The sequence below is a fragment of the Bos javanicus genome, chromosome 4, assembly GCF_032452875.1.
Source record: "Bos javanicus breed banteng chromosome 4, ARS-OSU_banteng_1.0, whole genome shotgun sequence".
Lineage (NCBI taxonomy): Eukaryota > Metazoa > Chordata > Mammalia > Artiodactyla > Bovidae > Bos > Bos javanicus.
The window spans coordinates 102,762,177-102,777,360 of record NC_083871.1 but is presented as its reverse complement, the minus strand read 5'-3'; the positions used below and the strand labels follow the sequence as shown (position 1 = coordinate 102,777,360).

The 15,184-nt window shown below is 44.9% G+C and overlaps 1 protein-coding gene across 3 annotated transcripts in view; it reads right to left on the bottom strand.

The window, feature by feature from the left end:
* The window catches only part of TRIM24 (tripartite motif containing 24), a 117,103-nt gene extending 111,898 nt beyond the window's left edge, over positions 1–5,205 (bottom strand). The window contains exon 1 of one of the 3 annotated variants that reach the window (XM_061414838.1): positions 4,405–5,205. In XM_061414838.1, the coding sequence (XP_061270822.1) occupies positions 4,405–4,762 (358 nt within the window). In that variant the 5' untranslated portion in view covers positions 4,763–5,205. The remainder of the gene's footprint in view (positions 1–4,404) is intronic. The other 2 variants (XM_061414837.1, XM_061414836.1) reach the window with 2 other exon arrangements.
* Positions 5,206–15,184: the final 9,979 nt, after the last annotated feature.

The window sequence follows — 15,184 nt, the reverse complement described above, 5'->3', positions numbered from 1 at the left end:
TTATAATGGGCAATTATAAAAAACAAAGAAGCTAACATATTAATGGTGAGCAACTTAATTTTTTTTTAAATTGGAGGATAATTGCTTTACAATGTTGTGTTAGATTCTGCCATACAATAATGTGAATCAGCCATAAGTATATATATATGCCCACTCCCTCTTGAACCTCCATTCCACTTCTCTAGACTGTCAAAGAGCATGGGGTTGAGCTCCCTGTGTTATACAGCAACTTCCCACCAGCTGTTTTATGTATGGTAGATTGTATATTTCAATGCTACTGCATATGTTTCAATTCATCCAACCCTCTCCATCCCCCGCTGTTACAGTGCCCAATTTAATGTTTTATCCCTAAGATCAGGAATAAGAAAAAGAATGTCATCTCTCATTTAATACTGAAATGAACTAAACTTCTCTTCAATATGGTACTGGAAGTCCTAGCTAGTGTAAGAGAAGAAAATGTCATAAATTATAAAAAAATGAAAAGAAATAAGTAAAACTACCTGCCACCAACGTGATAGTCTATGTTGAAATTCCTAAGGAATCTACAAAAAACTACTAGATTTAATTGAATTTAGCAAGAGAATGGGATATTATCAACATACAAAAGTCAATTGTATTTCAATGTGTAAGCAACAATTGGAAATGAAAAATTTTAAATGCCACTTTCAATATTGTTAAAGAATATTATCATAAAATATTTCAGAGCAAACTTCACAAAAAAATCAGCTCCCAGAATTGATGGTTAAGTGTTACAGACTGCCAGTTAATAAAGAGAACTGATGGACTCATATTTTACTCTCCCTTTGACAACTAAAGTGACCCCTTTCAAAAGTGTGCTCAGTCTTCTTTAAAAATAGCTCTTAGAGCCTGCTACTCTTTGGCTGAACAGTAATATCCACACTATAAAATATTGCATAACATTGTAACATTTCACAACATTATAACATTTAAGATCAGTTTGTCTCCTGACTTCATGTACCATAATGTATCTAAAGAAAATATTTTCCAAGCTCTTCCCCCTTTCCTGGACATTACTGCATACTAAGAAAATAAAAGTCTTGTGGTCACTCATTTTCTAACTGGTAGCCATACAAAATTGAAACAATGTTCTCAATATGGGCTTGCTGACCAAACATGAAATGTGTCTAAGCATTTACAAAAACTGTATCTTTGTTGTTACAAATTAGCTTTGTTTCTTCTTTACAACAATCAAACCATTATGTCGATTTTTGTAAAAAAAAAAGTTAGAAAACACTTTCTATAAAGTTCATTTAGGATAACAAAAGGAGCACCAAAAAGCACTTAACAGAAAGAGAAACTAGGTTTGATGGTGTTGAGAACACCACACTTTTGAATTTGGTCTTCATTTTCTAATGAATCCTCTTTGAGCAACTGTACTTTAGAATAATATAGCTTGAACTAAAACACACACACACCACACAAAAACAAAATAAAACCCAACCACTTGGGTTTATGATTATCTAGAACTCTGAAATAAAGCTATGACATACTGAGCTCTCTGGGGTAAGAGGTCTAGAAAACTTATTTGCAACAAGCATATCAGGTGATTCTAGTAAAGTGAAAATTTGAAAACCCCTATCTAAATCTTTATGCTTTCTTTATAGTCCAACTCTCACTTCCACACATGACTACTGGAAAAACCATAGCTTTGACTAGATCTAAATCTGAGTATAACTGTAACACATATGGCCTCAACAAAACTAGTTTTGTTTGGCCTACAGAAAGGGTCCACACTGAGTATGTGTTAATTACTTGCCAATATCTAATACTAGAGAAATGTTACATTCCTCCAGACCTCAGACTTCTCATTAAAAATTAAAGATCCTCCAAGCCTGGCCCTGCTCTATCACAAGACAACCTGCTGGAGCTAAGTAGAGTTTGCTCCCTTCCTTTCTCTCCCACCATTTCCTATTATTTTACCCAAGCCTTCTAGTTCCCCATCTGTTACTTGGTTAGCTCCTGACAGGACTGTAGTTTGACCTTTGATGCCTGTCCCCACAAGTTCATTAGGAGAAGAAGAACAGAGATAATGAACCTTATTTACAGTTGATCCTTGAACAAGCTGGGGGGTTAGGGGTGCTGACACTTGTGCAGTTGAAAATTCGAATATAACTTACTGTTGACCTTCCCCCTCCCAGTTCTGCATCCTTGGATTCAACCCATGACAAATCATGTACTACTCTAGTATTTCTATTGAAAAAAATCTGTGTATTAGTGCATGCTTGCAGTTCAAACTGTGCTGCTTAAGGGTTAACTGTGGTTCTGAAATAAACTATTAACTTTTGTTACAGCTAATATTAGAATAAGTCTGCAAGGAGAGAGGAAGGGAGAAAATATTCAAGTTATTAAGACTCAACATCGTATTTTTAATTTATTGAAGATAATCCTAACTTTTTTTCTTTAGAGATATATGCAGAAGTATCGTTGGTAAAAAAAACATCTTCCTCAGTATAAAAAAAATGAAAACATTACCTTCCAATTTAAAAGCTTTTCTGAACTCTGGCTTACAATACAAACACAAAGATAAAAAATATCTGGAGACTGCAACAGTTTGAGAACTTTATAATTGCAAACTTGCCTCAGAATTGAGGATCAGAGCTTTTATTACTCATGTTCTCATTCATTCAGATCTAAATGTCATGCCCTGGAACACAATACATCTTTAATTCTAGAATTATGCAGAATTCATTATCCTAATTGGCTACTGTCCATTTTAAACATTTAAAATATAAATAAAAGAAACCCTTAAATGTGTCTAAAAATTAAGAAGTAAAATTAACTTTCCAACAGGTGGGCCATGTCAAGAGCAAATTAGGGTGAAGGATCTGAGATTTTTACCGTACTTGCAAACTAACAAAGTATTAGCTTACCATGGAAGCTGGGAGAAGGCATGAGACTGGTGAATCAGAGACAAAGGGCAATTTATTATTACTTCCAGTAATAACATAAGCCAAAGCATCAACACTTTAGCACTGGTTCCCAGAGCCCCGGTTTTCACCTGGCAAGGTGAAGAGGGTCAGTTGACACTTGCTTAAGCAATGCAAGCAATGGGCTGTGTTGCAGGAGAGGAAGCCCAAGTTTAGGGAACCCTAACCTTTTATGATGGGCAATAAGCAGGCCTGCCTTCTACCCAGGGAGACACTGATCTGTTACTATTGTACCATATGCATGGTTCCTCTTTGCTCTGATGGTAGACACTGTCTCTACCATCCAAGGTTTTTCCTTATACAAACATCCTTTAAAAACAGAAACAAAGAGCAGGCAATCAGTACCTCCCCTGGCAAGCTCTGCACAAACAGCCAGACCCATGGAAAACTCTCTCAACTAGACACTGTTCCTAACACATAAATAAATCAAGAGTCTAACACTGCAACCTATTTAAAAGCATCAATTTCATGTGTTCTTTGACCTCGCTCAATTATTTAATTAGCAATTTTTCTCTAACTACATCAACTAGTCCCTTTTTAAAAGGCAGTGTATGTAAAACAGAATTATTTCCGGTTACTTTGTCTTTTTTAAACAGAGTTGCTCAAATATTCGCCATGTAAACGTTTAAAACCTCAATTATTCTACCACAAACAATTTAGTGTGCTTACTTCAACTTTGTGTTTCAAAACCTGTTAACATTAGCAATGGGACCTACCTGTCAAAAGTCTCATTATACGGTAACAAACACCACAAAGAACAGTAACTTCAACATTTCCAGCTGCTGTCCACAAAATCCAAGAAAATGCTGCACTCCGAATCACTTTTTTCTATTTGTCTTTACCATTTACCGACTCAAAACAAAATCTCCCAAAGAGAAGCACCACAAAACACCGTCTCTTAGTTCCTTTGTCCCCATCGGAGAGAACTGATAGCTCATTAAGGTAAATAACCCAAAACATGCAAGACAAAACAAAAAACCAGAATCCGATATGTAACCAAATAAAAGTCCCGACCACCTCATCTTCATCCCTCCCTTCCCCTCGCCAGCTCAAATAACGTGGGTACAGTCGAAATGATTAGTATCACCTGGACAAAGCTGCGGGGAGGCAGAGGGTAGCGGTTAACTAGATGCAGCCGGCAAAGGGCCGGAGATAGACAACAGCGCACTCCCGCAGAGGTTTTCAAAAGTACGGGTTGCACGGGCCACGCAGCCCGGAGGAGGAGGCTGGGGGGGCGGGAGCAGCAGCTCGGCCAAGTCCACAGCGCCGGGGGAAGTTGCTCGCGGGGCGCGCGGACGCCGCAGAGCGCGCGAGCCCTGCATGTCACCGCCGCCAGCACAGACCCTCCTCGCCCCTCCCCCGCCGAGCACCCCGGGCGGCGACGACGTGACAGCGGGTCGCCGCGCCGCCCCGGGGCGCCGGCCTCCTCACCCCACCCCACCCTCCCGCCTCTCACCTTGGGTAGCGAACGGCGAGGAGCCGCTGACCGGCGAGGCGGGGACGGGCGGCGGGGTTTCGGCAGAGCCCAGCATGGGCGCAGGCAGCATGAGGTAGCGCTGGGGCGCGGGCAGGCAGCGCTGGCAGAAGGAGTGCAGGCAAGGCAGCAGCTTGGGGGCCCGGCTCTGGATGTTCTGGTGGCACACGGCGCAAGTGTCCAACAGGTTGAGCCGGGCCGCCTCCCCTCCGCGCTCCGAGTCAGGGCCCTGACGACTCTCGGCCTCGTTCTCCCCGCTCGGTGCCGCCGAGGGCCCCCCGGCGGCCGCCGCCGAAGCGGCCGCGGCCGCCGTCGCCGCCTTCTCTACAGCCACCTCCATTGTCCTGCCCCCGCCGCCGCCGCTGGGAAAGGGGGAGCGCGTTCTCTGCCCGCCGCCGCCCCCGGTAGACCTCCTTCTCCTTCTCCTAGGCCGCTCCGGTGACCCGCAGGAGAGGGAGGGACGGAGGCTCGGGCCGAGGAAGCCTCCTCAGGCCCCGGGGATCCGCCTCCCGGGTGGCGCGGCCGGAAGAAGAGGATCTGTCAGCGGGGACTGCTCTTCGCATCGGGGAGGCTGCGCCCGGCTCGCTTCGCCAACCGCCGCGGCGCTCGTCGAATCCGCCCAGCCCGCCCTCGCCTCTCTGCCTTTCTCTGGGGCCCGCGAGCCCCACCTCAGGCCACGCCCCCGCCGCCGCCCTCCCTCTCCCAGCAACCGAAGCGAAGGCAGGGAGAGAGCCGTTCTATCCAGCAGCGTCTGATCGGAGGGCGGGGCCTGCCCGAAGCCCGCGAGGCTCAGACAGCCGTGGCGGGAGGCTGGGAGGTGGGAGGGCGCTTGCCCAGCCCCGCCCCCCGAGCTACGGGAACCACGGCCTCTGATTGGCCCTTTGTGTGTGTTTAGCTCCCCTAAAAAGATTAAGCGTTTATTTGTTAACGATCGACCACATAATTCGGTCCAACTGTGTTAGCTCCTCCTATGGGGCGGGGCTTCACAGTGTCTACCTGAAGCTGTTAATTAACTACTTCGAAAAACTCTCTATTTACTACTGCGGACGGAGGTCCAGTAGGAGGAGTAAATATGGTGAGGAGGGTCGAAGCATAACGAAGTCGAGTGAGGGAGCAAAGGGAAGAATTTTTCAAAAAGGGAAAATGTATAGAAAAGATATTGTGAAATTAGCATGGATTTTGCCACCTGGATTTACTAATCTCTGTGATAAGAGGGGAGGTTCTTTTGAAAGTCCGAAAATTTTAAAGGTTTTCCCCATGAAAAAGGTGAAATTAATTTTTAAATCAAGTCAGTGATTTGCTTTTTAGGTGAATAAAACTGATTTATTCTTCAAGGGATTAACGAAGACTGAGTGTTTTATTGCATAAATATGACATCATTACAAGAAATGGAAATAAATGTCAATACTGATATCCAAATAATTCTAAAATATTCTTTTTCATTTCTCCAAACCCTCACCACCCCCCCTCACACACACAAACTTTGATCAGAAGTTACAATATTTTCACTTTAAAAATGGCCAAGCTTTACAAAAGTATAGAAATAGGGTAGGGGAAACAAGCCTCTGTACACATATGACTGTGGAAGTGCCATTTTAAAGAATACATGAAGTGATGCTGCACCTTTGCAGAGAGTAGGATGGGGTCAGAATAGGCTTTGTTAAAATGGAAATGATCCTGTTAGAGAAATAGTAAGTAGCCAAGATGGCAATGGTCAGGCTCCCTTGCCCTACTTCGTGTGAAAAACAACTTTGCATGGTTATGTAACAGCTGAGATCATCTATATAGCAATGCACACGTGCATTGTGATGCAATAGCTTGTCAAATTGCCACCTTTATTTCTGTATACTAGTATTAAGCCCCCCTGAAACATCCCTTGCTGCTGAGTCAGCCACTGCAAATAAAGCATGTCTGCAATTCCTATGGCTCCTCGCATTTTCTTCCAGCTTTATTTCTTGCACCTTGCCTACCCTGGATTCAGTGATCAGCGAGACAATTGGCATAGTGGGAAGGATACCTAGCAGGAAGGGAAGCCTGAAGCTCCAATGGATGGAGGAAGCCAGTGGCCATGGCATAGCATGTGGTACTTGGTCGCCGTGGTCCTCTCGGTGTGGGCCCTGGTGGAAGACCAGGAGGTGGCAGACAGGTCACTGGATAGCCTTAAAGAGGTGTTACAGACGGTGAGTTCCCATTTGCCAGACAAAGTGGCATGTACTGCTGCTGGCACTATGGGGTGGATTTTCCTGACTGCTCTGAAGTCTAATGTGGATAGTGCCCACAGGCAAGCTGTCCAAGTGTCCGAATTACAGAGACGAGACAGGAGGAAGAACTAGAGCAGAGTATATGTACACTGGAGCAAGAGATGTGTGGCCTTGATGAACCCAGTGCCTAGGACAATGAAGAGTTAAGGGACAGTGATGATGAACGTTATGAGACCTTGGGTCCCTGCTTGTTAGCTAGGCCCATTGTACAGCAGAAGGTGAAATATGAACAACCTGTGGCCCCCAGTGGGGTGGGGGCAGGGGGCGGACATCCTCAAGGGGTCCCCAATGTGACTGAGTTCATGACTTGTCCACCATATACCCAGATGGAGTTGGTTAACTTGGGTAAGCAATTTCGGAAAGCAAGGGGAACCCTTGACAATGTGGCTTTTGTGATTCTGGGACACAGGGGTGGATGGTATTATTTGTTCTGGGGGATGACATAGAATGATTGGCATCTATAACCACTCACCTCTCATTAAGACAAAGATTATAGAATGCTAGGCGACTCATGCAGGGGACACCTAGCCAAACACCCTGGTGGAATGGATTAATGCTGCCATCTGCACTGTGTAGACAAAAGCAGCAGAACTCCTAGACCCTGTAAGTGGCATACTTTTGCTGAGTTAACACAAGTTGTGAGACAGCTGGGCATGAAACAGTCTATGTTTAACCTAAATACTCGAGGTCTAGCTGATGAGAGTTTTACAGGAAACATGCAAGATGGCATTTTGAAAAATGTGCCCCAATGGGGACATAGTGAACAATGCCCTATCTACTCTTTTGAATCCCTGAATGCTATTCTTGGGACCTACGTGGGACACCCCATCTATGAGGGAGGACTTGAGACATGGGCAACACCAGGCAAAAGGCCTCAGGAATGTGAAGACCCTGAAGGAAGGCCAAGCTGGTAAAGTCCCCATCCAGGCCACACGGTTACAGATGTAGGCTGATTTTCTGGCAGTGGAAATTAACAGAAATAAAATTGGTAAATAGCCCAATGCTACACTTCTAGAGTTACGGAGGCAACTGAGACTGGAGCAGCAGCTTACCAAGTGTGGGAAACACTCACAGCAAGAGATACAGTTCAGTTAGAGATTACATGGCACCCAAGGATGTTCCTTCAGATACCCTTTTCCACTTTGAATAGGGCTCAGGCCAAGGTGCCCTCTTGAAGAGCCCAAGTGGAGATCAGAGGCCCCATGAAGAACTTGCAATTCACTGGTCAATTCATTAGTACAGAGAGTAATGGCTCTGGTAGACAACAATGCTGAAGGCAGCCTTCTTTATGGCAAGCTGGAGCAGTTCCCTGGTCCTGGTGCACAAATTGATGGCTATGGTAGCCAAACAGTTAAGGCAAAGGTTGTGTCCTTACCTCTGGAAATTGGACGGCTCCTTGTGTGGATGTATACTGTGTGTATCCCCGATCACGCAATATGTTTTGGGGATACATGTTCCACAAGGCCTAATGTTGCAAACCTCTGTGTGGGAATTTTGTCCCTGAGTGTGTATGGTGAAGATCATTGTGAGGGGATACGTGAAGCATCCCTTACAGTTATTGCCAGCACCTTGGAGGGGAACAGCTGTGAGACAGTATTGTCTACCAGGTGGCCTGAAGAAATAGGCATTACTGTCACTGAGCTGGTGAAAGTGGGCATTGTACAGCCCACTCATAGTCCCTTTAACTCCCTGCTGTGGTCTTTTCAGAAGCCTGATGGTTCATGGCGGTTGATGGTGGACTACAGAGAACTCAATAAAATCATGCCGCCCTTGCATGCCTCCATACCACTGATCTGTGACTTGATGGACCAGTTGACCACAGTGTTGGGCACTTACCACTATGTGGTGGACTTAGCTAATGCTTTTTTCTCTATAGCTATAGCTGATGAGAGTCAAGGTCAACTTGCATTTACTTGGGAGGGAAGACAGAGGATGTTTCAGGTCCTTCCCCAGGGACACGTGCATAGCCTAACTATGTCACTGGCTGGTTGTGGAAGTCTTAGTGAAATGTAAGCACCCAACATCAGTGAACCTGTTTCATTATATTGATGATATGTTATTAACCCCCGATTCTCTTGAAGATTTAGAACAGTGTGCACCAGAGCACATTTGGAATCATGTGGGTTGGCTGAGAATGCCACAAAAATCCAAGGGCCTGGATTGTCTGTCAAGTTCTTGGGAAGACAAAGGTGATATCGGAAGCTGCTGCTGCTGCTAAGTCACTTCAGTTGTATCCGACTCTGTGCGACCCCATAGATGGCAGCCCACAAGGCTCCACCGTCCCTGGGATTCTCCAGGCAAGAATACTGGAGTGGGTTGCCATTTCCTTCTCCAATGCATGAAAGTGAAAAGTGAAAGTGAAGGCGCTCAGTTGTGTCTGACTCTTCGTGACCCAATGGACTGCAGCCTACCAGGCTCCTCTGTCCATGGGATTTTCTAGGCAAGAGTACTGGAGTGGGTTGCCATTGCCTTCTCCAAATATTGGAAGCAGTAATTGATTAAAATACAAATGTTCCTGCAACCTACTACTGTGGCTCAATTGCAGACCTATGAGGGACTTTTAGGATACTGGAGGGCATGGTGTGCCCCTTATATACTCACTTACAAGAAAGTGGGTGGCCCCGAATGGTTGGATACCATAGAACAAGCATTCTGAGCTACTAAGTGGACACTGCAGCAGGCTGAAGCATTTCAGGTTATAGATCCCATTAAGCCCTCTGAGTTAGATACACACATCACCCTTGAAAGGTTTGGATGGGTCTGTGGGAACAGCAAGAGTAGCTACATGCCCCTGTGGGGTTTTGGTCTCAATTATGGAAAGGGGCAGAAATGAGGTACTCCTTGATGGAGAAGCAGCTAGCAGCTGTGTATGCCACTTTATTATCCACAGAAATGATCACAGGGAAGGCTCTGGTACATATTAAAACAACCTACCCAATAGAGGGCTAGCTATGATCTTGGGTGTCATCTCCCAAGACCAGAGAGTGGCAAGACCCCAACCTTGGCTAAATAGGGAGCATATCTGGAACAAATGAGCTCCCTGTCTGCCAGTCCTTTGTCACAGAAGCTGCAGCATATTCTAGAGCCTATTACATTTACAGTAGAAACGTTGGGAGACACCCCGACAATGATGGAACCAGGACCCTTACCATTTAAAGAATGTAAACCACCAATACATGTTCAAGCCAGGTACACTGATGGGTTCAGTAGAGGCCAGGCCTCCTCCTGGGCTGCCACTGATATCCAGCTGGCCAGGGATACCATATGGTTTGATTCCAGAGTTGGTCAAAGTAAGCAATGGCTGAATTACATGCTGTCTGGATAGTGGCCAAGAATGAAGCAGTGCCCCCTCACTATCTGTACAGATATTTGCATGGCTTATAAAGGTCTAATGTTATGGATCACCACATGGAAGGCACAGCACTGGCTGGTAGGCCATAGACCCCTGTGGGAGTAAGCCATGTGACAAGATCAGAGGGACTTAGGGCATGAGAAGGACATAACAATAATACATGTGACTGGGCATTTGCCTATGGTGAGCCAGAGGAGTGATAAGCAGACAGGTTTGTGCATGTCTGGTGGGTGGAACAGGCTCTGCCCAATGAGGTAGCAGCTTGGGTACACCAGTGCCTGCACCATGCAGGGACAAAAACCATGTGGGCAGTCCCTAAAAGATGGGATCTTCTCATTTCATGGAAAGAGATGGCAGATGCCTCCCATGATTGCCCCACATGTGACCAGGAGGAGACCTCTATCCCCATAGACCAATGGACAAGTGGTAAGAGAAGGGTCCCCTTGACTCAGTGGCAAGTGGACTTGATAGGGCCTCTGCCAGCATCAGACAATGCCAGCTTTGCACTAACAGCTGCAGACCCAGCCACAAGTTTGCTTTTTGCCTGACCATGTAAGGCCACAGATCAACTCTGTAGATTCAAGGAGCTTAAAGCCATCCTCTAATCATAGAGAGTGATCAAGGTACCCATTTCACCAGAAAGAAGGTTTGGGAATGGGCACATAGACTGGGAATACAATGGATATTTCAAGTCCCATACTGTTGCAAAGGAGAAGCCAATTCTGACTCCATGTTGGAACTGTTTCATTGACCTGCTTTTTGTTGCTTTTGTTTTTACAGACATAATGACCTGCCTCAGAGGACTCTGTCCCTCTGCCTGACTGTAAACTGAAGTGCATTTGTTCAGCACATAGATAATCTGACCCTGCCTATCTGTGAATGTTGTTCTTCAGTCACTCAGTTGTATCTGACTCTGCGACCCCATGGATTGCAGCATGCCAGGCTTCCCAGTCCTACCATCTCCTGGAGCTTGTTAAAACTCATGTCCATTGAGTCACTGATGCCATCCAACCACCTCATCTGTATTGTTCCCTTCTCCTCCTGCCCTCAATCGTTCCTAGCACCTGTGAATAGCTACAACAAAAAGAAGAGCTACAACAAAAAGAACACATCCTTTCCAAAGGCTGGCCATCCCCTTGGAGACGTTTTGCAAGACTGAAGACCATTTCATCATTCAGTGTCCTGTCTTTTTGCCTTTTCATGCTGTTCATGGGGTTCTCAAGGCAAGACTACTGAAGTGGTTTGCCATTCCCTTCTCCAGCGGACCACATTTTGTCAGTTTGTCAACAAACTGTGGAAAAAGCTTAAAGAATTTCCCCCCTCTCCCACATCCCTCTGTGCTAATTTTAGCCTCGATCAGTATTATCAAGAGGCCTATAGTGTAATTCCTGTCCCTCATGGAACCTTGGGTATGTGGGTTATGTGGGCCATATGGGTGGCATACTTGCCTGGGTATTGGACTGGACATATTCTTGGGGCTGACCGTTCCTACTCACCTCAGTGTATGTTACACTCCCACACTGTCCTGCTAATAATAGGGCTGTGCATGGTACCATGTGAAATGGACGTCATGGTGGTACTACCTGCAGGCCCTGTTTTTGCCCCAAGGGGGAGCTATAGTTACTGAAGCACAAGTGACTGCCCTTGCCTTGCATGCTACCCATGCTCTGAATTACACACACCAGGCCTTAACTCTGTTAGATGAAGAGGTATACCACATGAGGAAAACAGTCTTACTGAACAGAATGGCCCTAGACTTATTAACTGCTACACAGGGCAGAGTGTGTGCATTACTATGTACAGGATGTTGTGTGTATATTCCAGATTATCATAAAAATGTTACAATAGCATTATAGCACATGACACAGGAAATTCATGAAGTACAACAACTTACTGGAGACGCACTTCAGGAATGGTGGGCCAACCTGTCCAGTACCTGTCCAGTATCGGTTTTGCTATGTATTGGGGATGTAGTTTGAGGCCTGGTAGGTGGTTGTTGTAGCCTCTACTGCTGTTGTGGGATGTGGGTTCCTGTGGCTGCATTATGTGCTAAGAGGATGCTGCAGAGGATGGAAATTGTATAGTTAGTACAGCAAGAAACCCTGAAGGGCTGGAATGTAGAGAAATAGCAGTTAGCCAAGATGGCAATGGTCAGGCTCTCTCAGTCCACTTCCTATAAACAATGACTTTGCATGGCTATGTAACTAAGGGCTTCAATCATTCATAGCAATGTGCACTTGCATCATGATGTGATAACTTGGCAAAGTGCCTCCTTTGTTTATATATACCTATATTAAGTCAACCTGAAATATCCCTTTTTGCTGCATTAGCCACTGCAAATAAAGTATGTCTGCAGTTCCTGTAGTTCCTCACATTTTCTTCCTGCTTCCTCACTCATGCCTTGCCTATCCTGAGTTCAGTGATCAACAAGACAATTGTGAAAAAAGAATTGTATAGAGGTGCCATTTTTACAAATAAGTGAAGTGATGATGGTAATGTCCATGTGTAGAGTTTTCTCTTGTGTTGTTGGAAGACCAGGAGCTGACTGTGGCTCAGATCATGAACTCCTTATTGCCAAATTCAGACTTAAATTGAAGAAAGTAGGGAAAACCACTAGACCATTCAGGTATGACCTAAATCAAATCCTTTATTATTATACAGTGGAAGTGACAAATAGGTTGAAGGGATTAGATCTGATAGAGTGCCTGATGAACTATGGATGCAGGTTCATGACATTGTACAGGAGGCAGTGATCAAGATCATCCTTAAGAAAAAGAAATGCAAAAAGGCAAAATGGTTGTCTCAGGAGGCCTTAAAAATAGCTGTGAAAAGAAGAGAAGCAAAAGGCAAAGGAGAAAAGGAAAGATATACCTATTTGAATGCAGAGTTCCAAAGAATAGCAAGAAGAGATAAGAAAGCCTTTCTCAGCGATCAATGCAAAGAAATAGAGGAAAACAATAGAATGAGAAAGACTAGAGATCTCTTCAGAAAATTAAGAGATACCAAGGGAACATTTCATGCAAAGTTGGGTACAATAAAGGACAGAAATGGTATGGACCTAACAGAAGCAGAAGATATTAAGAAGAAGTGGCAAGAATACACAGAAGAACTATACAAAAAAGATTTTCATGACCCAGATAATCATGATGGTGTGATCACTCACCTAGAGCCAGATATCCTGGAATGCGAAGTCAAGTGGGCCTTAGAACGCTTCACTACGAACAAAGCTAGTTCAGGTGATGGAATTTCAGCTGTTCAGTTCAGTTCAGTTCAGTTCAGTTCCTCAGTTGTGTCCGACTCTTCACAACCCCATGGACCACAGCATGCAAGTCCTCCCTGTCCATCACCAACTCCCAGAGTCTGCTCAAACTCATCTCCATTGAGTCGGTGATGCCATCCAACCATCTCATCCTCTGTCGTCCCTTTCTCCTCCTGCCTTCAATCTTTCCCAGCATCAGGGTCTTTTCAAATGAGTCAATTCTTCACATCAGGTGGCCGAAATATTGGAGTTTCAGCTTCAGCATCAGTCCTTCCAATGAACACTCAGGACTCCTTTAGGGGTCCTCAAAAGCATCAATTCTTCGGCGCTCAGATTTCTTTATAGTCTGACTCTCATATCCATACATGACTACTGGAAAAACCATAGCCTTGACTAGACGGACCTTTGTTGGCAAAGTAATGTCTCTGCTTTTTAATATACTGTCTAGGTTGGTCATAACGTTCCTCCCAAGGAGCAAGCATCTTTTAATTTCATGGCTGCAGTCACCATCTGCAGTGATTTTAGAGTCCCCCCAAAATAAAGTCAGCCACTGTTTCCACTGTTTCTCCATCTATTTGCCATGAAGTGATGGGACTGGATGCCATGATCTTAGTTTTCTGAATGTTGAGCTTTAAGCCAACATTTTCACTCTCCTTTTTCACTTTCATCAAGAGGCTCTTTAGTTCTTCTTCACTTTCTGCCATAAGGGTGGTGTCATCTGCATATCTGAGGTTATTGATATTTCTCCCGGCAATTTTCATTCCAGCTTGTACTTCCTCCAGCCCAGTGTTTCTCATGATGAACACTGTGTATAAGTTAAATAAGCAGGGTGACAATATGCAGCCTTGATGTACTCCTTTTCCTATTTGGAAGCAGTCTGCTCTTCCATGTCCTATAAAGAAAGCTGAGCACTGAAGAATTGATGCTTTTGAACTGTGGTGTTGGAGAAGATTCTTGAGAGTCCCTTGGACTGCAAGGAGATCCAACCAGTCCATCCTAAAGGAGATCAGTCCTGAGTGTTCATTGGAAGGACTGATGCTGAAGCCGAAACTCCAATATTTTGGCAACCTGATGTGTAGAACTGACTCATTTGAAAAGACCCTAATGCTGGGAAAGATTGAAGGCAGGAGGAAGAGGGGATGACAGAGGATGAGATGGTTGGATGGCATCACCGACTCAATGGAGATGAGTTTGAGCAGACTCCAGGAGTTGGTGATGGACAGGGAGGCCTTGCGTGCTGTGGTCCATGGGGTCATGAAGAGTTGGACACGACTGAGTGACTGAGCAGAGTTGAACTGAAGTAATGCTGGACCTTTGAAGAGAGAGGGATTGGGTCAGAAAATCCTTTTTAAAATAGAAATGATCCTGGAAGAAGAGATGACATTTGGGGAGGGCAAACTAATCTTGGAGAGCTATCCTAGCTTTCCCCCAAGATGTTTCCTTTCCCAAATTATTCCTCTCTGAGCAGCCTCTTTTCCAAACAGATCCTTAAATCCAATCTCCATTGGCCTCCCTGGTTGTTCAGTGGTAAAGAATCTGCCTGCAATGCAGGAGACATGGGTTCAATCCCTGGGTCAGGATGATCCCCTGAGGAAGGAAATGGCAACCCATTCCAGTATTCTCGTCTGGAAAATTCCATGGACAGAGGAGCCTGGCAGGCTACAGTCCATGGGGTCCAAAAGAATCGGACATGACTTAGGGACAAAATAACACCAATAGGCTTCCAGAGTGAAGTTTCCTTTTTAATGACTCTCAAAGGCTATTTATTTTGTATAGTAGTAGTTTCTTAGATATTAATTTGCATAAGAATCATCTGGCAAATTTACTTAGAAGCTGGTCCTTAGACCCCTCCACAAATTCAATTTTAGTAGCATCTCCTGATTGTGATGT